The 22,810-nt window shown below is 38.9% G+C and overlaps 1 protein-coding gene across 2 annotated transcripts in view; it reads right to left on the bottom strand.

Annotated features, from left to right (window-relative positions):
- Nucleotides 1-2,526: 2,526 nt before the first annotated feature.
- The window catches only part of LOC131154235 (putative protease Do-like 14), a 45,009-nt gene continuing 24,725 nt past the window's right edge, over nt 2,527-22,810 (bottom strand). For both annotated transcript variants that reach the window (XM_058106873.1, XM_058106874.1), the window contains exons 10-11: nt 3,800-3,892; nt 2,527-2,892 (exon numbers count right to left, since the gene is read on the bottom strand). In XM_058106873.1, the coding sequence (XP_057962856.1) occupies nt 2,776-2,892; nt 3,800-3,892 (210 nt within the window). In that variant the 3' untranslated portion in view covers nt 2,527-2,775. The remainder of the gene's footprint in view (nt 2,893-3,799; nt 3,893-22,810) is intronic.

Here is a 22,810-nt window from a genome sequence, read left to right as displayed (position 1 = left end):
TTATTGCAATTTAAAATTCTAGTAAGTGCAATTCAGTCAAAATTTAGGGACATGTATAATTTATGCTATAATTTGTTAACTTAATTTTTGTTAAGAAATAAGATGTTTCTATCAATATTTGTGTGTGTATTGATGTGCATTTTTAAGCACAAGCAATTGTGAAAAACTTGGTGTACTTGGGGACAAGTTATTTTATATTTCTTGAGAGGAGGATTTATTATCTGAAGACTTTTTAAGATACTAATTGCAATAAGGATTTTAAGTTTTGAATTTGAATTTGTGCGAATTTGAATAAAAATTAATATATATTTTATTTAAATTCAAACAAAATCTAAATCTAATCTCTCCTAAAGACAGGATGACTGTATTTCTATAATCATGGCATTCCTAAATTGCTAATCGTGATTTTGCATTTGGCAATGCTTGGTTATTTGAGAATCACTTCGTAACATTAGTGGTTTTGCATAAAACATATGATGTTCAAGTGTTTTTTACAATAAAAGATTTGTTTGGATGCCATAATTAATAAGCACTTTAAAAAAAAAAAAAAATTCAGAAGAGCTCAGATCATAATGCTACCAACTTGGTATCTAAATTTTAAAAGTAAGCATTGAAATGTATTTGTTTAAAAAAAAAAACAACATAGAAAGAAAGAAAATGTAACTCACAATCACCTCATAACTACTAGACATTGCCCACAAATCACTATTTAGGACACAGCCATTGTCTAATCACCCTCACTGCTATGCCCATTCAATCCTACCACTGCACAACTGCATAGGTAGAATAGGTAGACACCATTTTATTTTTCCAACATTTTTACTTCTTTTAAGACTTTGAAATTTAAAAAATATTTTTTTAAAAAATAAATAAAAATAGTAAAGAATTCATATTTTTTATATTTGATTATAAAAAAAATAAGAAAGAAAAAATAAAAATATACGAAATCCATGAAAAAAATCTTGATTTTACAAATCATTAATATTTAATTTTTCTTAATTTTTTAATCTTACTAAAACAAACTTTCATTTTTAATTCATATATAAGGAAAATATAATGAAAAATAAGCTTCTCTTTATTTCTTTTTTTTCCAAAACAAGCCATTGTAGTTGTTCTAATTTTAAAAGTATTTCACTCTTTCTTTAGCATTGTGTTTCTACTAATAAAGATGTTGCATCAGCTCATTTAATTCCCTTGTTTATGTTTTGATGGGCAACTTTACCCTAACTCCCTAACTCCTGTCCATTTATTTAGGAGGAGTTCACGTAAGAAAATAAAAGCAAAATAAAAAATAAAAATCAAAGAGGGTCATGCATAATGAGCTCCGCCATTCACGATTGCATTGCCTTCATCACGACTCCAAATTTGAGGAAAATAAGCGCAACATCTAATAAATCAATAAAAAAAAATTTTAAAAGAGCAACGTAGGAGGGATAGAAATTCAAAGTTGCTCCCATGGTGCAATATCCCTAATTACCATGAAAAATGAATGAGCCCAAGGAATAAAAAAATTATAGTTCCCAATAGATCTCATTGTGATCTCTCTCATGGCTAAGAGAAGGAAGGAGCATGGATCAGTCAAGCCATTGGCAAGAACAAGTGTTTATATCCAAAAAGAAGAAGAAGAAGAAGAAGACGAAGCTATATTTTAAGTACATATTTGATACAATCCAAACATCTCTCTCGTCCCTAAAAGGGTACGAAGAAGGACACGAAAATTCCCCTTATCATTTGCAAGGTCCCTTGTTTCCTTGCGTATAAGGGAATTATGAATAGTAGAATGTTCTCTTAGAACAACACAATTCGGCCTCAACAGATTTTTGGCCAAGTCCTCCTACGATCTGAGTTTCACATGTGCCATTGCCTGTCTATGCATTGGTCAATTAACAACGACCGTCAAATATCGAAGCCTATAATATTAGACCTTTAGCATCCATACCAGTCCAAGCATTCCCCCAAACATCACAAGTCCCACTTTCAAATTGTACAAGGATCGTGAGTCACACTCATCTTCAAACCCAAAAGATAAAGAACGTGCCACAGCCAACCATCTACTCTCCTCAGAAGTGCGAAAAAGAGAAAAGAAAAAAAACAATTCTCTCTCTCCATGATGATATTATAGTCAAGAAAAATTTGTTTTTAATAGTGCTGGACTCCCCCATTAATCCATAGGACATCATGTTTGCCAGAAGCCCTGGCGTTGTCCTCAACTAGTATTAATTTTAAAACTACATAACACCATATGTAAAAATCCAATCACACAAGGTTTAGTTTATGCAGTGCAAAGAAGTGTGACAGTACAAATTTTATGTTTCAATGAAAACTTGTGCTGCTGTGAATATTTCCTTGTCAGCAATCTCAGCAGCATGGATATGCAAAACGAAAATCCACTTTCACCATGCCCTCATACAATCACAATGTCAAGGAACCTCAAAAGAATTTGCAATGAACCAGCATCATGTTTTTATCAACAGGTTATACTTCCATTTCACAAAGGAACTTCCTTTTCAGCAAACTAAACAATTATTTTCTACAATAATACGAGCAAAAAATAACTTCCATTCTGTTATTCATAAACAGCCAACTAGCGCTGAACAGTTTCAATACAAGGGAAGGAAAAATAATAGAGGAAAAGATTGGGGGAAAAAGAAAATCAATGCAGGTACTTTTCTTTTGTATCATAATCCATTGTAGTTTATGTGTGGACATCAATATTACCCGAAGTAACAAAACAAATAACAAATAGTGAAGGAAAGATTGTAGAAGAATGACTCTTCACATATCTGGATTTGCCTCCTCCGGAACTACTGTTAAAGTCACCGAAATATCATTGGCTCTTTTCACTAATACCTTCAAGGGTATCCCAACCTTGTCCCCCATTATATCAATGATCTGTCACAATCCATGAAATCAGGCATCAAAGTATTGTCAGACAAATGGTAATCAAATGAAAATGGTTCAGATCCAAAGTTTGGAAGGTGAACTAGGCCGCCTACGATCTAGATCCCACCAATTAATCGATATCTTACTCACCCAGCATATCTGTTTTATGGAGGTTCATAAAAGGGGAAAGAGAAGAGTAAGTGGGGTGGTCAAATCCCTCTCTTACTCATACCAAAGTTTGACCCCAGTACTTATTTCGTTAGTCTTACCCTAAGTGATATTCTGCAAGGCAAGCTTGTTTCATAGGCCAAGATTTTGCAATACTGGACTAGACTAGACTGAATGGTATTGGACTGGAATTGGCTATAATAATTATCCTATCCATTTTTGGCGTGCTGCTGAGAATCCTTCTCTTAGCCTGACCTTTTCTTTTATTATTGCTGCACCACACATGGCCAGCCCACAGTCCATGAATCAAACTCATCCCAACAGATTTGGTCCATGCAATCAAAGTTGTTTCATGGGACCTGCAGACTGACTCATGTTTGGTTTGCGGAATGAATGGTGTAGGAAAGGAATGAAATGAAAATTTAAATACAAAACATTATGAAATCAAGTGATAAATTTTATTCCATCACTCATGCTACCTTTCCATTCCTATGCACCAAAAATGCAGTTAATGCAATCAAATTCCCTCGGTAGATCTTCTAACCAGCATTTCAGATGGTTCATCAAATTGCAATTTTGTGAGATTCCAAATTTATGCACTAGATGATCTCCAAATAAGCCATATAGCTTCATCAAACTAAAGAAGAAAGAGGAGATCCCCGCACTGCCATACTCAAGTTCTGTCTCTTTGGGGGGTGGTGGGGCTGTTGGGCACGGATGCAAATGAATGAAACAGGGATTTAAATACCTCCTTTATGCCCCCAACAGGCTTTCCCTCAAATTCAATGACAACATCGCCAGGATGAAATCCAGCACGATCAGCAGGGGACCCTGGAGTTACCTGTATTAAAATTTGGGGAAAATATCAAAACACTAGGAAAATGCAGATTTATTATCATCAGTAACCACTCATTAGACATTACACAGTGTGGCAGGAAATACAGGCATATGCGTATCTATCAAGTTGGTGTGCATGTGCACACGTGCACACAAACGAGGATTAAATAACAAAAAAATCCCCATATTAGATAACCATGTCATAGGCTCATAGCCAAGGCAACCCTACACAATATTAAAATAACAAAACGTGAACACCAAAATTCAAGGGGGAAAAGACATCACAGGAGCACTTCATCCCTTGAAACATAAGCTCTTGCCCAAGCAATTCTTTTCTAGTACTGTCACACATACTGTAAAAATACTAGCACACCAATTAATATATATGTGCATATATATATATATATATATATATATATACTCTCTCTTTAAATAACCCACTAGAAACCTCCTTGTAGCAGCTTCAGTACAGTTAAGTCATTGGATTAATGAACAAGAAACATAGACTAAATGTCAGGTTATGTCCAAAATCCCTTAATATCAAAATTAGAGTTAACGAAGTTAAGTTTGCACTAAAAATAATGAAAAATGGGAAAGCTATGGGACCAGATAACATCCCAATTGAAGCTTGGAAATGCTTAGGTGATAACGGAATTATATGGTTAACTAATTTATTTAATACAAATGTAAAAACTAAGAAAATGCTCGATGAATGGAGGAAAAACACTTTAATACCTATATACAAAAATAAAGGACATATTCAAAATTGTAATAACTATAGTGGAATTAAACTTACGAGTCATACAATGAAACTATGGAAAAGGGTAGTTGAACAAGGATTAAGGTTAGAAACGAAGGTCTCAGAAAATCAATTTGGTTTTATGCCTAGGAGATCTACTGCAGAAGCTATTTATCTTTTAAGAAGATTAATGGAAAAGTTTAGGGAAAAGAAGAGAGACTTGCATATAATATTTATTGACCCTTGAGAAATCATATGATAGGATATCTAGGGAAGTTCTATGGTGGGTTTTAGAAAAAAATGGTATATGTAGTAGGTATACCGATGTCATTAAGGATATGTACGATGGAGTAATGACTAGTGTAAGGACTATAGATGGAGAAACTAGTACATCAAGGATCGACTTTGAGTCCTTATCTTTTTGCTTTAGTGATGGACCAATTGACTAAGAGTGTTCAAAAAGAGGTTCCATGGTTTATGTTGTTTGCAAATGATATTGTATTAATTGACGAAACTAGGGACGGAGTAGAGGTTGAGTTAGAATTATGGAGACAAACTTTGGAATCTTAGCGGCTTTAGGATAAGTAGAAATAAGACAGAATATATGAAATGTTATTTAATAATGATAGGAGGAATATTGGAGACAAAGTTAAACTTGATGATGAAGAAATAAATAGCACTTGTAGATTTCAATACCTTGGATCTATTATGCACGCTGAAGGAGAAATTCAAGATGATGTAATGTATAGAGTTAAAGCAGGTTGGGTAAAATGGAGAAATGCTTCAAGTGTGCTTTGCGATCATAGAATACCTTTAAAATTGAAAGGAAAGTTTTATAGGACAGCTATTAGACCAGCTATGCTATATGGATCGGAATGTTAGGAGATGATGAAACATAATATCCAAAAAGTAAAAATTATTGAGATGAGAATGCTTAGATGGATGAGTGGTATAACATTAAAAGATAAATTAAGGAATGAACATATTCGTGGTAAGTTAGGTGTAACTCCTATAGAAGATAAGATAAGGGAGGGACGACTCAAATGGTATGGACACTTGCAACGTAAGCCATATAGTGCACCTATGAAGAAGAGTGACTTAGTTACTGCGGAGGACAATAGAAGGGGTCAGGATAGACCTAAAATAACTTGGAAGGAGATAGTGAGTAAGGATTTAATATCCTTGAATCTACCAAAAGAAATGGTCCATGATTGCATAAATTGGCGGAAAATGATTCATATAGCTGACCCCACCTAGTGAGACTAAGGCTTAGTTTTTTTGTTGTTGTTTTTTATGTCCTAGAAAATTGTTCAAATAATGCACATATCACAACTTTTATACTTTTCATATCACATTCTCATCTCAAAATTTCCTTAATATCAAGCTCAATTTGTAATCAACTCAATACTTGTGTAGAACATAGCAGACCAGCAAAGCAATTGTTGGTTATAGAGCTTGGAAAAAAATCATGGCTCATCAAAGTATAACATACGCTAGAACAGTTCTAAATACAATAGATTGAAGCATGAATGTGTCGAACAGTTGATTTCTGATCATATGATTATCTTCCTGCACGTTAGGCCAAGAATAACTCAGCAGAACCATTCAATAAAGGAATCAAACCATACCCAAGTGTTATCACTACTTAAAAGGATTAATGGCTAAAGAAGTTACTAGGAAGAGATTATCCCTAGAAAACTAGTATTAATTGTTACAGTACAAAGGATAAATAATGGTTATGTAAACAAGAAGTCGCATAAGGCTGAAATCATGCTAAAATTTCAGTGAGCTTCTCACTGAAGCTGGATAGTCATGTCTGTCAGCGTGTTATATTTCTGATTCTAATAGTTTTGAATTGAAAGATGTTCTTGCATGCATGAAGCTATCAGTTATATGATGTTGTGTACAAGAGTGTTGTCATCTACGTTCACATAAAACTATTTGTCCTGCATGTAAAAATTTTGAAATATTAAATAGAGGTTTTATATCGGTAAACAAGCAGTACAAATTCAAATGGGAGCGAAAGGAAATACAAAAGCTTCACTAAATGTAACACCAAGGAACAAGGCTCCCATGCCATCAGAAGTCAGGAAGAGCAAGGGGGCAGAGTCTCACTTTCAGGTTTGAGTGAAACACCCTAACCATGAAGTCAAGGTTCACACCCTCAAATACAAATATTTTAATAGATAGATTTAAATATTAAAGCATTCGATACTTGGCACTTGACAAGTGTCTAAAATACAAATAACATCCTATAGCTGCAACCTCTACCTTTTTATTTTATTGATTTTGAATCAATATGTCAGTAAAACAACTGACAAACAACAAATTTAAATTTAAACTGAAAAATGTCATGTTATTTTTTTAAGAGATGTGGGAATAGATACACATACTTTTCCTTGATAAGAAACGGCCAAGTAAAACCTAAGGCAACCAAGTGGACAAGGGCAACTCAAATCCAGAAGCCAAATTACAAAGAAATATTGTCAACAAATCAATGGCAGCGTGGGCAAAAACATGTTGCCCATTAAACCAAAAATAGATAGCTTTCATCCATCAACAATAATAATAAGATATATTTCTATTCTTTCAAAATCTCTATGATTACTTTCCCTCCAAATCATCCAACAAATAATTATAAGGATCAATCCTAAAAGACAAAAATCTTCTTTCTTTCCTTCTCTGTTTTAATGCCCATCCAGGCCCACAATTCTTCCAAAACAGAACCTGCCGCCACCCAGTGACAACTCATCAAAGATAGAGCAGTATCCCAAAGGCCTGACAACTTGCCCTTGCAGCAAACAAAAAGACAACGTAGTGCTAAAATCTCAGTTTTACAAAGAGAATATCCCGTTCACCACCATTATACCTCTCTTCTATAATTTATCAAGTGTTAAAATCCTTCCCCAAGAAGAACCAAGAAAGGAAAAAGAGAAAAAAATAAAAAGGCAACCTTTAGCAGGAGTCCTTTTTTATGACAAGCAAGAATCGAAGGGCACCAAGGGGTCCCTCATCTTCTAAATGGCCTTGCAAGGGATAGCATTCCCCTGTTAGTGCTGAAAATTAATTTGCATCCCTGTGTCATTGTCCCTTAAAGACTTAAATTCACTAACTCTATGGTTTTAATGGTAAAGTTCGTGGTGTAAACCTGCATGCACACATGAATTTATTTATTTTATTTGTTAATGTATTCATTGCAATACCGTATTATTACTATCATTAAATAATGTATCAAAACTTTGCTAACTAATAATTTAGCTGTTAAAAATATAATTTTGATGGTTTTACGCAAAAACATGAATTCATATTCACATGCAGGTACTACACATGGTCTAAGAATCACCGCTGTAGCAAACATTACATAGCCTGCAATAGATCATGAGGTTTTTTTTCATTAGGTACTAGTTAAAAACATATAAATTCACATATTCTGACCCCAAAATATTGCAGATGTTTTAGATGATTCTTATAGTTCAGCTTGATCGCTCTACATAATAAATATAGAAACATTATTGAATGTTATCTTGATTTCACTAGTCAAAGTTGACATCAAGAATCGACCCTCAATCCTCACGTTCACAGCTCGTTGATGGTCACCAGCAACCGAGAGTAAAGAAAGCTTAGGACAGCTCTAGTGACCTCTAGGAAGTAGGAACCTTCTCCAATGCTTAAGCCAAAGAAATAAATGAGGAAATATGATGAGTATGGCTATGATCATTACCTTTCTGTGCCCCCACAATACCCTTCAATAGGCTTAATCCAACGAGTTAGAAGCCTTAGATTAATAGCGGAGTTATGCGTGCAATATGAAGGGGTTACACTTCCATAACGCCTTGTATGAGCTAAATCACAATTTAAAGGGGGGAGCAATAACTTCATAGTAGTCAAAGGCACCAGGCGCACCGAAGTGCAAAGGGTACTTGGAGCCGAGGTGCAAGACAAAGGAGTGTGCCTCATCAATTATTAAAATTGTGTACAATGGCTATTTGGTGAGTAATTGATATCTGAACACATTAATAGTAATATTAGAATTTAAAATGCCAAAATATTCAATATCAGAATTGGAAATTTAATGAAATTGCCAGGCCAAAGGCCCAAAAGCATCAACATAATTCAACATTAAAAGAAAAGAGTACAATAAAAGATTTCAAAAAAATTAAAAAACAGCTGCCAAATTCAGTAAAAAATGTTCTATATTAGTTATAAACTTGCATACATAACTAATTACATATATTATTATAAGAAGAAGCAGCAGGCAGCAGAAGAACTGAAGAAGAACTGAAGGAAGAAGAAGAAGAAGAAGAAGAACTGAAGAAGAAGAAGATGACTTGCTAGTTTGAACTTTGAAGCAGATGAACTGACGACTCACTAAGGCTCAAACCTCAAAGACGAAGGGCTCCTGCTGGTTTGAAGGCTCGAAGACAAACTGACGAAGGGCTTCTGCTGGTGTCGTGCAGCCTCAAAGACGAAGGGCTTGTGCTGGTTTGAAGGCTCGAAGACAAACAGAACGAAGGGCTTCTGCTGGTGTCGTGCAGCTTCAAAAGGTCAAAGAAGAAGGGTTCTGGCTGGTTTCGTGCGGGTTCGAAGGGTTGAAGATGAATCCTGCTGGTTCAAATTGAAGGCTCAAAGACGAAGGGCTAGAGCAGTAGGGTAGGTTCAAGTCAAAGGCTGGATTGCTGGAAGAGGGATAGGGCTCGTTATGGCTACATTTTCTTTATTAACTTCAAAAATTTCAAGGCGCGACTCACTGCGCCTGGCGCATCAGTGTGCTTCAGCACGCCTGCCTGCGCCTCTTCAATGTTGCCTCGCCTCAACAGGAATGAGGCTCTAGGCCTCGTCGCCCCACTGTGCCTAGGCGCGCTTCAGCAGTGCTTTTGACTACTATGAGTAAATTGTGGAATTTGCAAGACAATGGTCAATTTTTCCCTCATCACATGCCCCAACAAACAACACCCCCCCCCCCCCACCCCCCCCGGCGGCGACTACTATGAGTAAATTGTGCACTAATTTGCAAGACAATGGTCCATTTTTCCCTCCTCATCACATGCCCCAACACCCCCCCCCCCCCCCCCCCCCCACCCCCCAAAAAAAAATCCTCAACCTAAAGGGACTTTAAGTTTCAAGAATAGATTTCTTGGTTGTCTTTTTTTCATCATGCTGTAAGGCCAGTCTCTTAGGCTGACCTGAATTTCTCTTTCTTGGCCATCCTCCCAAGGTTAAATAGTGGACCTATTTGGCCGATTAGATTTTGCCATTCAGCCAAGCTTCATCAAGTAGGCCTAGCCTTGCTTGACTTGGCCATTCTGCCTAGTGTCACGGACCCCCAAAATGGGACTCAAGTAAAGGCCGTGTGGCACTCGTTGAGAGATCTCCCTCGACAAGTCAGCCAAGTCTCACACGTTCAAGCCTGCAATCACGAGCACCTGGTGAGTCTCAATACTCAAGAAAACCAAGGAACAATAGGATATCACACGAGCAATATATTCTTATACACTGAATAAGGCTATAACAATCAGAGACATCACAATCCAAGGCAACAAAACACCACAATGAAAAGGACTACTTGTATTATTCAACTACAAGAGAATAATCATACAAAAGATAACATAGATGATCATATATTCATTCCAAATCCCTGGAGAATACAATTATAGCAGTATCTCTCTCCCCTTTTCCCCATTACATTGTCACTCCCTAACATCCTCCCCCACTCATTTTATCAACATCCTCGTCGATGTGTTATAGAAGGCCATCTTACTCTTCTGATGTCAAAGTTGATGTCATTGTCTTCAAATTTCTGAAATCTTCAATCTTCTGTATGGCATGCTGAAGGTTTTCTGCATTTTCCCAACTATTCTCTTCTTCCCCCAGCCCCAACCACTGAACCAGAAATTGCTATTGTTGACGACCTTCCGCATTGACGACTCTGTCTGCAATGATCTCCTGGACTTCTTTGTTGACAGGCTGCCTTCTGGAAATTGTTTTGTCGGTGCGGATCTGCTTCATCTATGTGGAATGGCTTTAAATTGCTGACATGAAATACTGGATGGACGGGATGTCTGTGGCTTTTCATCCACTCGGGTTGCTCAAGCCGATAAGATGCATGTCCCACCTTCTCGATCACTCTAATTGGACCCTCGTAACGGCGTAACAGCCTTTTATCCTTGCCGCGAAGGAAGCCAAATCTCTCCGGCGGCACTTCTACAAGAACCAGATCTCCAGCTTCAAATTGTTGTGGTCGTCTCCCTTTGTCAGCCCATTTCTTCATACGCTTCGATGCTTTTTCTAACTAAGCTCGAGTGACTTCGATGTTTTGCAACCAATTTTTTGTGAATTGGTATGCTTTTGGGCAATTTCTTTTGTATGGACCACCTAGAGTGTGCGGGAGAGTCGGTTGTTGACCTGTCACGATCTCAAAAGGGCTTTTATTAGTCGCAGAAGATTTCATGGAGTTAAAACAAAATTGTGCCGTATCCAGTAAAGTAACCCAATTCTTCTGATTGGAGTTAATGAAATGTTGCAAGTATTCTTCCAGCATCCCATTAAAACACTCGGTCTGACCATCTGGCTGTGGGTGATAGCTGGTGGACAGATTAAGGTTTGAACCCATCAAGCGAAAGAGTTCATCCCAAAATCTCCCCGTGAATCTAGCATCCCTATCACTGATTAGGCTTTCTGGAACACCCCAATATTTCACCACATGCTTGAAGAATAGTTAAGCTGTCTTCTCTGCTGAACATGGCTTCGAGACTGGTACGAAAGTAGCATACTTTGAGAACTGATCAATCATCACCAAAATTGTGTCATACTCCTCTACTTTTGACAACAAGGAAACGAAGTCCAAAGAGACACTCTCTCATGGCCTGGCAGGAACTAGCAATGGCTCTAATAAACCTGAGGTCTTCTTTCTTTCTACCTTGTCTTGTTAACAGATCAAGCAAGTTTTGGTATAACTCATCACATCATCTTGCATATTCGGCCAATAGTACCCCTATGTAATCAATGCCTGAGTTCTTCGCCATCCTAGATGACCAGCCCACAACGTATCATGGCACTCTTTTAGTAAGGTTTTCCTTAAGTTTCCAGCTTTGGGCACATAGACTCTCCTGTTTTTAGTCATAATCAGTCCATCTTCTACCCAAAATTGTCGAGTCTTCCCTTCTTCTATTAGTGTGCTCAGGGACTGCGCCTGCTGTTCTGTACTTAAATGTTCCCTGATAAGATTCTTCAAAGATAACGCCACCCTACTAATTGATAGATGACTGATGAGTTTCAATGCTGCCAATTCGGTTTTTCTACTTAAAGCATCGGCCACTTCATTCATCTTCCCTACTTTATATTCCAAATCAAAATTAAATTCAGCTAGCTTCTCCTGCCAACAGGCTTGTTTTGACGTTAGTCCAGGCTGTGACAAAAAGTGAGTAACTGCCACATTATCGATTTTTACCACAAATTTGGACCCCAAGAGATAGTGCCTCCACACCCGAAGACAGTGTACCACCGCGAGAAGCTCCTTTTCCTGTGCTGTATAGTTCCGTTCGGCACCCGATAATTTTCTACTTTCAAAAGCAACTAGATGCCCTTCCTGTAAGAGAACTCCCCCTAATGCAAAGTCTGAGGCATCTGCTTGTACTTGAAACGGCTTTGTCACATCAGGAAGGATTAGCACAGGATCTCCTACAATCTTTTCCTTTAATTCAACAAATGCTAATTGGCACTCTTCTGTCCACCCCCATGGTACCCCCTTCTTCAGTAAATTTGTTAACAATACAACTCTTCTGGAATACCCCTCTATAAACTTTCGATAGTAGTTGGCTAGACCCAAGAAAGATCGCAGTTCTCTAACAGATGAAGGTGCTCGCCACTCATTGATGGTTCGTACTTTAGCTGAATCCATCCATATATGGCCCTCCTCAATAATATGCCCCAAGAACTTAATACGCTTTTGAGCGAAGGCACACTTCTCCCCTTTTACATATAACTTATTTTCTTTGAGTTTTTGAAAAACCTTCCGAAGATGATCTTTATGTTCTTCTAAGAATGCGCTGAAAACCATTATGTCATCAAGGTAAACAACCACAAACTGATCAAGGTAGTCCCGAAAAACCTGATTCATTAGAGAACAAAAGGTAGCGGGTGCATTTATTAGTCCAAAAGGCATGACAAGGAATTCAAATGCTCCATACCGAGTGACACAAGTGGTCTTCGGTTCATCTCCCTCAACAATGCACACTTGATGATATCCCGACCTCAAGTCCAGTTTCGTGAAATATCTAACTGTACTTAACTAGTCAAAAATATCAGCAATCAGTGGAATGGGATACTTGTTGCGCACCGTCACCTTATTAAGAGTTCGATAATCTACACACAAGCGCAAACTAACATCTTGTTTCTTCTGAAATAACACTGGGGTCCCAAAAGGTGCTTTTGAAGGACGGATGAACCCTGCTGCAATAAGATCATTCAATTGCCTTCTAAGTTGAGCTAACTCCAGCGGCGCCATTCGATAAGGGGCACGTGCTGGTGGCTTTACTCCTAGAAAAAGTTCAATTTCGTGGTCAATCTGTCGTCGAGATGGTAAAATCCTCAGTAGTTGTTCCGAGATCACCTCCTTAAACTCTTCTAAAACTTCCTTAATCTCAAGTGGGTATTTCCCTACCTCTGCATCTTCTGAGACTATCGGTAGAACCATGAAAGAAGATTCTCCCCTCTTTACTCCTTTTTTGAATTGGAGGGCTAAAAGCAACTTCCTCTCATCAAAATTGTTCTAGGCTGCGGGGACCGCACAAAGTGCACTTCCCATTATCACAAGACAATCCGCAACTGGGATCAGCATTGAGCGCGTCACTTTAAGAAAATCCATCCCCAATACCACATCAAAGTCGTCAGGGGGTGCCACAGTGAAATCAATTGTCCCAGACCATGATCCCATTTGGCATGCCACTTTAGGTGCCACCCCCACCGTGGTTAACGCTTGAGAATTCACTGCTTTCAACTTGCCCACATCCTTATCTACTTGCAATTCTAACCGTTAAGCTTCAGAATCAGCAATGAAATTATGGATGGCCCCTGTATCAATCATGGCCTTGATTTTCTTTCCATTCAAAAGTAGATCAACATACATTAGTCCCTTCTCTTGAAACTTGTTAATTACTTGACGCTCTAATGCCCCCAAAAATCTCAATGCTCCCACCATATTCGGTTGTTCTTCTAGGGTTGTTGTCGGGGTTTCAATTTCCCCTCGAAGGGCCTTTATAGCATTCAAAGCCTTACGATCAGGGCACTCCGCCACTCGATGTGGTCCCATGCAAAGAAAACAAGAGATCGGTCGACGCTCTCCACCCCCCGTTCGTCCACCCCTCCACTCCTTAACCATGGACGCTCTTTTATCTTTCCAAAAACTATTTGTCTCCCTATCCCTTCTCTCATTTGTGGGTTTATACACTTTACTGGGCCTGGAATCATTATTGGCAGACGTAGGGAAATTTCACTTCCCAGAATTATCTGAAAAATCATCCAACCGTTCGGCAGCAGCGAGGGCAAAAGAGAGATCACCGGCACCCTGTCGACGCAATTCATTCCTTGGCCATGTCTTCAAACCCCGAAGAAAATGAATTAGTTTGTCTGATTCAGTCATGTCTATAATGTCCAACATCAAGGCTTGGTATTCTCCTACATAGCTCCTTATTGAACCAGTCTGTTGCAATCCCATTACTTTGCACTTTGCTATGTACTCCACATTTTCGGGATAGAATTGAGTCTTCAACGCCTGTTTCAACCCCTCCCATGTGTTGATAACACATCTATTGTGCTGAATATCATTCCATTTAGTTCTCCACCACACTTTTGCATCCCCTACCAGGTATATCGTTGCCAGATTTACCCGGTCCACTTCTAGATCCACTCCTGAGCACGTGAAGTAGTGCTCCATATCAAAGAAGAAATTATCCAGCTCCTTGGCATCTCCCGTACCCCCAAAACTTTTAGGTTCCGGTACCTTCAATCGAAAACTCTCAATGGGATCTGCAACCGGCCTTCGGGCTATCTGTGCCACTGCATTCACTTTCACAGTGATCTCTTTTGAATCCCTCTGGACTTGGACCACCGCACTTTGGACATTACCCATCTCCTTCAAATCTTCTTTCAAAGTAGTAATGGACTCCTTAACATCTTCTGCAAGGAAATCAAAATTATCCGTTAGCTCCCGTAAGGAGGCCTCAAGCTCTATTGGCTCTCCCCGTTGGGACGAAAGAGATGGCAATATGCCCTCAATATGTTCCAGCCTACTCTCAAAGGCTTCCAACTGCTCGATACTCTTCTGGAAGGCCTCAAGCTCTATTGGCCGTTTCTCCAGGGATTTCACACGTGGAATGAATTTTTCAAGTTCCTCAAGTCTCTCTACAACTTTTGATACCCCATAGAGATTTTCTCTAGGGTTTTCTTCAGCGGCCTCAAGCTCTGTTGGCACGCTTTTCTCTTTTATCAATGTTGCCACCAACCCTTGGAGTTCACCGCACGTTTTCTCCAGGGTTACAAGTTTCGTCTCAAGCACCTCAATGCGCTCCACTTTTTTTGATTTGTTTCTCATATTACCACTCATGGTTCTCGCACACATTGTGCTCTGATACCAACTGTCACAAACCCCCAAAATGGGACTCAAGTAAGGGTTGTGTGGCACTCGTTGAGAGATCTCCCTCGACAAGTTAGCCAAGTCTCACATGTTCAAGCCTGCAATCACGAGCACCTGGTGAGTCTCAATACTCAAGAAAACCAAGGAACAATAGGATATGACACGAGCAATATATTCTTATACACCGAATAAGACTATAACAATCATAGACATCACAATCCAAGGCAACAAAACACCTCAATGAAAAGGACTACTTGTATTATTCAACTACAAGAGAATAATCATACAAACGATAACATAGATAATCATATATTCATTCCAAATCCCTGGAGAATACAATTATAGCAGTATCTCTCTCCCCTTTTCCCCATTACATTGTCACTCCCTAACACCTAGCCTATTGAAATTGGTCATTCTGCCAAGCCTTGTTAAGTGAGCCTATCTAGCTTGTTAGACTTGGCCATTCTATTTAGCCTCATCACTCACAAGGTCGACCTATCTAGCCTTTTGACTTGGCAATTCGGTCAAGTTTCATCAAGTAGACCATGTAAGTCTATCTAGTCTTTTAGAATTGGCCATTCTAACAAGCTTCCTCAAGTGGGCCAATCTAATTTGTTGACTTCGCCAGTCTACCAAGCTTAGCTAGGTTGGCCTATTTGGCTTATTTGACTTGACCATTCTTCTAAGCTTCACAGAATGGGCCTATATGGCCCTATTGGACTTGGCCATCAGCCAAGTGAACTTATCTAGTATGTTCAACTTGGCCATTTTTATCTAGTTTGTTTCACTTGGTTGTTTGCCTTATCTAGCTTGTTGAACCTTCTCTATATTTCGTTCTCGTCCTCATGGACATGCTTCACAATCCCATAATTGTACATGGACTAGATTTCAACTTACTATGTAGTTAACATTTCGATCTCCACCCTAAAGCTCTTAATAAACATTTCTTTTTCCATTGTTGCAAATGGATAGGAGTTCCATCTTTGCATCTTTTCAAAGATGTATGAAGAGGATGGAACTTTCTTCACGAAACCATTGCACCAATCTTGAACGAATGTAATCATGATTCCATAAGCAAGAACAATAATGGCCCTTTAGGTATTGACTAACACCCCCCCCCCCAAATTTTTAAATCCAATTCAGTTGAAAGATCACCACGATTTCTACGGGAAGCACATCAACCTAACACACCATTAAGCTGACATCAAAACTAGCCCCTCGATCCTCACATTCAAGGCTCGTTGGCTATCACTTGCAACTAGGGGAAAAGAAAGCTTGGGAGACCCCAATGGCCTTTTTTGATTCTTAAATCAATGCAAAAAAATGAAGGAATTGGATGAGTATGGCCATGATCAATATTGCTACCTTCCTTTCTCCCTGCACTACCTTTTATAGGCTTACTCCAAGGGGTTAAATGTCCTATACTAATAAGGGTTTACCCATGCATTATAAGGGAGTTACACCTCCATAATGGGCTCTGGTAAATTTTGTTTGAGTTTGGGGATGCCATTTGGGATCCCTTGTGAATTTTCAAGGCCATGGACCATTTTGCATAAGGGATCCCAAAGGGCATCCCTAAACTCATAAATATAATTTAATAAAATCCATTATGGATGAGTAATCTCTCCATAAATATAAGGCATTAAGGTGTAACCTCCTCATTATCGGTAACTCTCCTATTAATGTAGGGCATTTAACCCCTTCAAGTAAGCCTATAAAAGAGTAGCACATGGGGAAGAAAGGTAAGCAATATTGATCATGGTCATACTCATTCTATTTGCTCATTTCTTACACTGACTTAAGCATCAGAGAAGGCCCCTTGGAGGCCATGGGAGTCTCCCAAGCCTTTTTTTCCCATTGATTGCAAGTAATTGACAACGAGTTGTGGACAAGAGGATCAAATGGTCAATTTTTTATGTCAATAGAACAATAGAGGTGTGTACTTTGCAAAAAAAAAAAAAAAATGTTGTTGATCTCTTCAACTAAGCTAAATTTCTTTTTTTTTTTTGGGGGGGGGGGGGGGGTCCACGAGGAAAGGCCCTAACCTCTAATCTTTTCTCTCAACTTTTGAAACTCCTAACCTTTTTTCCTTGGAACCACACATTCTTTGGAGGGTTAAAGTGCCTAGGAAGATTTGGGTTTTGTCCAAATCGTGATTCTAGAAGAGATTAGCATGCATAATTTGCTTCAGAGGAGAAGGCACAAGAAGGCTCTCAGTCCTAATATGTGCATTATGCGTTGTGATAAACAACGAAACAAATGCCCATCTCTTCATGCATTGCAAGGCGACATTACATCTTCCAAATGTCCTTTTTTCATTGGCAGGGGAAGAGTGGGCGGCTCCAAGAAAGGTGGGACTGTAACTTTTGGTTAATTTTAGGGGTTATTGGAAACAATAGAAATGGTAGAACTCTTTGAAGTGTGGCCGTTTTCGCTATCCTTTGGACCTTGGGAATTGAGAGGAATACTAGGATTTTTAAAGATTGGTCAACTAGCTCATGACTTCAATATGGGAGAGATGAAATTTCTCACCTCCTTTTGGGTGCACTCCTTAGGTTTCTTTTGGGGACTATCGCTGTCCAATCTCATAAAAGACTGGAGGGTAGTGCTCATTTTGTTTTTATTTGTTGTATTATAGATTTTCTACTGTTCTTGTTTTCTAGGGAGGACCCTGGTCCCCTAAGTTATGCACTCTGGTTCTTGGTTTAAATAATATTGTCTTCTTATATCCAAAAAAGAAGGCCACTAATGTGCAGGAGTGCCTATGATCTTGCTCCTTGCAAACTACGACCTTGGTTTCATTGTTGCTAGTCAAGGCTCACGGGCCAACATGATGTCAAAGTAACCAAAAGCAAACAAGTCAAACAGATCAAAAAAGATGCTAAATGTTAGGGGTTGACAGTGTGACCTCAATTAAATGGGGAGGAGAGATGTCTTCACTTGCCCTCGCTGGGGATTTTTATACTGAATGTTGAATAACTCGGATGATGGCTTGTGTGATTGTCTTGTTGATTGAATATAACAACTAGTTCCACATGTCATTGAGTATGAAGGTCGCTTGTCTTCATGAACTTATTATTGTTGGAACTGATATTTCATGTCTATGATGGCTTCGAAAACCTCTCGAGTGTTCACGACAGCCGGATTGAATGTGTAGTTGTTGGTTGACTCTGTCGAGGGAGAGACTCCCGTCAATTGAGTGGAAATTGGCAGTCCATGATAGTTGCTATCAGAGCACGGTGTGCATGAACCCGGCCCGGTGGGCATGAACACTATGAGTTGCAAAATGAGAATTTAAATTTTGTAAAACAGAACAATGTGGAGGCATGTAAAGCGAGGGATGACTCAAAAGAAAGGTGTGCCAATAGAATTTGAGGCCGCCAAAGTGAAAATTGATTTTGAAAATATAATTGTGGAACTTGAGTAAGTCACTCCATGTATAAAAATCCCTGGTATGGAGTAGTTGAAAGCCTCGAGAATAGGTTGAAATACAATGAGGGCATGATGCCATCTCCCATCTTGTGAAGGTGAAAGACAAACAGAGCTTGCGGTATTAGAAAGGAGGATTGAGCAAATCGGACACTCGTTGAGGGTGTGATGCCATCCATGATCCCAAAGGGGTAGTGCCAATAGAGCTTGAGGCCTCCCAACGGGAAGCAGACCAATAAAGCTTGAGGTATGGCACAGAGTATTGAGTTGTCGTTGTGAATAGGCTGAATTACATCGCCAGCGTGATGCCATCCGTGATCCCAAAGGGGTATTGCCAATAGAGCTTAAGGTTTTCCAGAGAATAGAGTTATTGGAAGCCTTGAGTAGGCTAAAACATATCGAGGGTCTAATGCCATTCATGGTCCCAAAGGGTAGAGCCAATAGAGCTTGAGGTCTGTCAGAGAGAATATTGAGTTGTCGGAAGCCTTGAATAGGCTAAAAGACATCGAGGTCGGATGCAATCCAGAATCCCATGGGTTTGCGCCAATAAAGCTTGAGACCGCCCAATGGAAGTTAATTGAGATCGTTGCTATATTGCACGTACAAAGGATGGGAAAAGAATCCACGACAATTTGATGGGTAAGTGAGCAGAGGACTTCCAGTAAGACTACAGAGAGAAGGTAATGGTTCACACCAAGTACCCAGGAAAGTAGGCAAGGTGCCACACAAAAGTGCAGAAGGAAAAGCAATGTGAACGTTGCACGCTCTGTAAGTCAACATAGTAGAGAAAGGGTAATGGTTCACACCAAGTGCCTAGGTAAGTAGGTAGGGTGTCACACCAAGCGCAAAAGGGCTGGCAGGGTAAAATGATGCATGCTTTGGATGGTATGGTAGAGATAGGATAATGGTTCCCACCAAGTACCTAGGAAAGTAGGCAGGGTGACACGTCAAACACGCGAAAAGGGGTAGGCAGGGTGAACGTTGCACGCTCTAACCAAGTTAAGATAGATAATTGCAAGCCTCTGACGACTTGAAGGATGCAACAATGAGAGTTTCGGTAGATTTCAATACCCAAAAGACAACCAACTGGAATGGATGAGTCGTATATCTTTTAGGTTCTTTACCTGTCAATTGTTGTAGTTACCTTGCATAGTCGATGAGTTGTATTCTATTTCAGATCCTTACTTGTAAGTTGTCATCATTATCCCACATCGTCGAGGAGTCGAATCCCTTTTTAGCTCTCTTTTACCAGTTAGTAGTCATAGTTAGCTCACACAGTGGATGACTCATTTATCTTTTCAACTCTTTGCAAGTTAGTAGTCGTCGTAATCTCACATAGTGGATGAGTCTGTGTCCCTTTTCAGCTCTTTGCAAGTGAGTATTCATTATTCCTTCATACCGTGGATGAGTCGTATAAAGTCAAGACTAAATAAGTAGAGTATAACCTGGTAGACATGTAGTCAATGACGAAGGTCGTCAACAACAAGAGTGTGAAGTCTTTTTACAAATACATCGACGACATCGTCGATAGAGTGAGTGGGGGATAATGTTAGGGGTTGACAATGTGACCTCGGTTAAATGGGGAGGAGAGATGTCTTCACTTGCCCTCGCCATGGATTTTTATACTGGATGTTCAATAACTCAGATGATGGCTAGTGTGGTTGTCTTGTTGATTGAATATAACAACTAGTTCCACATGTCATTGAGTATGAAAGTCGTTTGTCTTCATGAAGTCATTATTGTTGGAACTGATATTTCATGCCTATGATGGCTTCGAAAACCTCTCGAGTGTTCATGACAGCCGGATTGAATGTGTAGTTGTTGGTTGACTCTGTCGAGGGAGAGCCTTGACAAGTGCTACACGGCCCGTTAATTGAGTGGAAATTGGCGGTCCATGACACTTAAGGCTTATTGATTTGATCATAAAAACGAATAGTTTGATTAGTGAGGATGATTCCAAGAGTGGTTAGACCAATCAATTTGAAAATATTTCCTTGTTGGGAGCGAAAATAAGCCACCTCTAGTTACCAAGATGAAATTTATTTTGGTAGATTTCCTTGTTGGGGTAGGAACTAGGCTAACTTTGATTATTAAATATAGTGATTTGGGAAGCATTGAAAGCATTAAGTTGTTATCTCCACAACCCTTCTAACCTAGAGAAGTCATAAGGCCTAGATAGTTCCAAAGAAATCATAAAGGCCAAATAAGCCCACTAGACAGAATGGCATAGTGAAATAAGACAATAGACCCACTTGACAAATTGGTCAAGTCCAACAAGTTGGATAGGCCCATCTAGCGCCGCATGGCAAAATTGTCAATTCAAACAGGCTAGATCATCCCACCTAAGGAAGCTTGGTAGAAGTGCTAAGTCCAATGAGCTAGATCAACCCATGTACAAAACTTAGCAGAATGGCCAAATGAAAAATAATTATAGTCCAAATAGGCCCACTTGACGAATCTTGGGAGAATAAACAAGTCCAATACGCCAGATAGACCTACTTGACAAAACTAAGAAAAAGGGCCAAATCCAACAGGCTAGATTGACCCACAAAAGCTTAAAAAGCAAATAAATTTAATAGGCCAAATAAGCCCATCTCACAAAGCCTAATAGAATGGCCCAGTCCAACACACTAAATAAGCTTGGCTAAAAAGCCAAGTCCAATAAGCCAGATAAGCTCTCCTTATAACCTTCACAAAATGGTTGTCCAAGAGAAATTCAACTTAGCCTAAGAGAATAACTTGACAACATTATACAAGAAAAACCAAGAAATCCACTCCTAAAACCAAAATCTCTTTTAGGCATAGGAAAAAAAAAAGGGGGAAGGTGGGTGGGAAGCAAAATTAACCATTGTCTTGTGAATTAGTAAGGGACACTAAAAGACATTCATTACCACTTTACCTAAAAGCTTAAGCTGCTAGGTTGTAGGCCAACGATGTATGTCAAGAGAAAAAACAAATGATAAACAACTCCCATTACAAGGAATACAACAATTTTTTAAACACTCACATACCACTTTACCTAAAAGCTTTAACACTCACATACAACTGAATAATATGTCAAGAGAAAAAACAAATGATAAACAACTCCCATTACAAGGAATACAACAATTTTTTAAACACCACAAAGTAAACATGGGCAACGAGACTAGAACCAACTGATTAAAATTACTCTTAAAAAAGCAAAGGAAATTTTGCCATCGTAGACAAAAATATCCTTAAAACACTCTTTCATTTAAATTATAATTCCAAAGTTGTTCTCAAGCAACCCAAGCGTCGAGACAGAGCGTCTCCCTTTCTCTCATCCCTCTCTCTTCCTCTCTCCCTTTCTCTCTACCCTAGAACCTAATCGGTTCTTCTCCTCAATATCATCTATTACAACATAGAACTTATGGTTTGTACAAAGCTTCATTGACCCTTCCCTCAACCTAGATCTAAATCAAGAGATTGGAATAAATTTTGTGAGTAACTTCACAAATTGTTCGCCAGAACCCTAGTTGTCACATGCTTATTGTCCTCGCCTAAGCCTACATCTACCACTGCTGACTACCAATTGTAATGGCTGCCATCGACTCACTCACCATCATAGTCCTCGAGATTGGCAGATGTACCACCTAAGGCAGGCACAACACAAGGTGTTCCTTCTAATCTTTTGCCTTCTTTTGTTTTTGTTTTGTTTGTTTTGTTCTATTTTTTTTTTTTTTTTTTTGTGATTCTTTTTTATCTTGCTTCTTAGATTCCCTTTTTATAATCTCTCATATCACATTCTCATTTTCTTTCTGTGAATTGAAGTAGTTCATTTCTAAATGATCTGCTAGTCCTTATGGTTGCACTGTATATCTAATGCAATTGGGGTTTATGCTTGTTAAAGGTTATTTAGTCTTTTAGTATTATTATCAAGTGTGTTAGACTGTTAGTGTGTTAATTAGCGAGAGTTAGTAAGGGTATTATGGTCATTAAAATGTATTTGATTTGTATAATAAATAGAGGGAGAGACCTATCTTCAAGTAAGGATACATTCATTTAATCAAAATCTCAACATCGTATCATAGCATGATCCACAACCTAAACCCTATCACACTCAGCCATTGCCAAAAAACATCCTCCCGTCACTGCCTGTCTTAGAA

This window comes from Malania oleifera, chromosome 4, assembly GCF_029873635.1.
Source record: "Malania oleifera isolate guangnan ecotype guangnan chromosome 4, ASM2987363v1, whole genome shotgun sequence".
In the NCBI taxonomy this organism is placed as follows: Eukaryota; Viridiplantae; Streptophyta; class Magnoliopsida; order Santalales; family Ximeniaceae; genus Malania; species Malania oleifera.
Note: the sequence above shows the minus strand (reverse complement) of the source record. Positions and strands in the feature narration are given on the sequence as shown.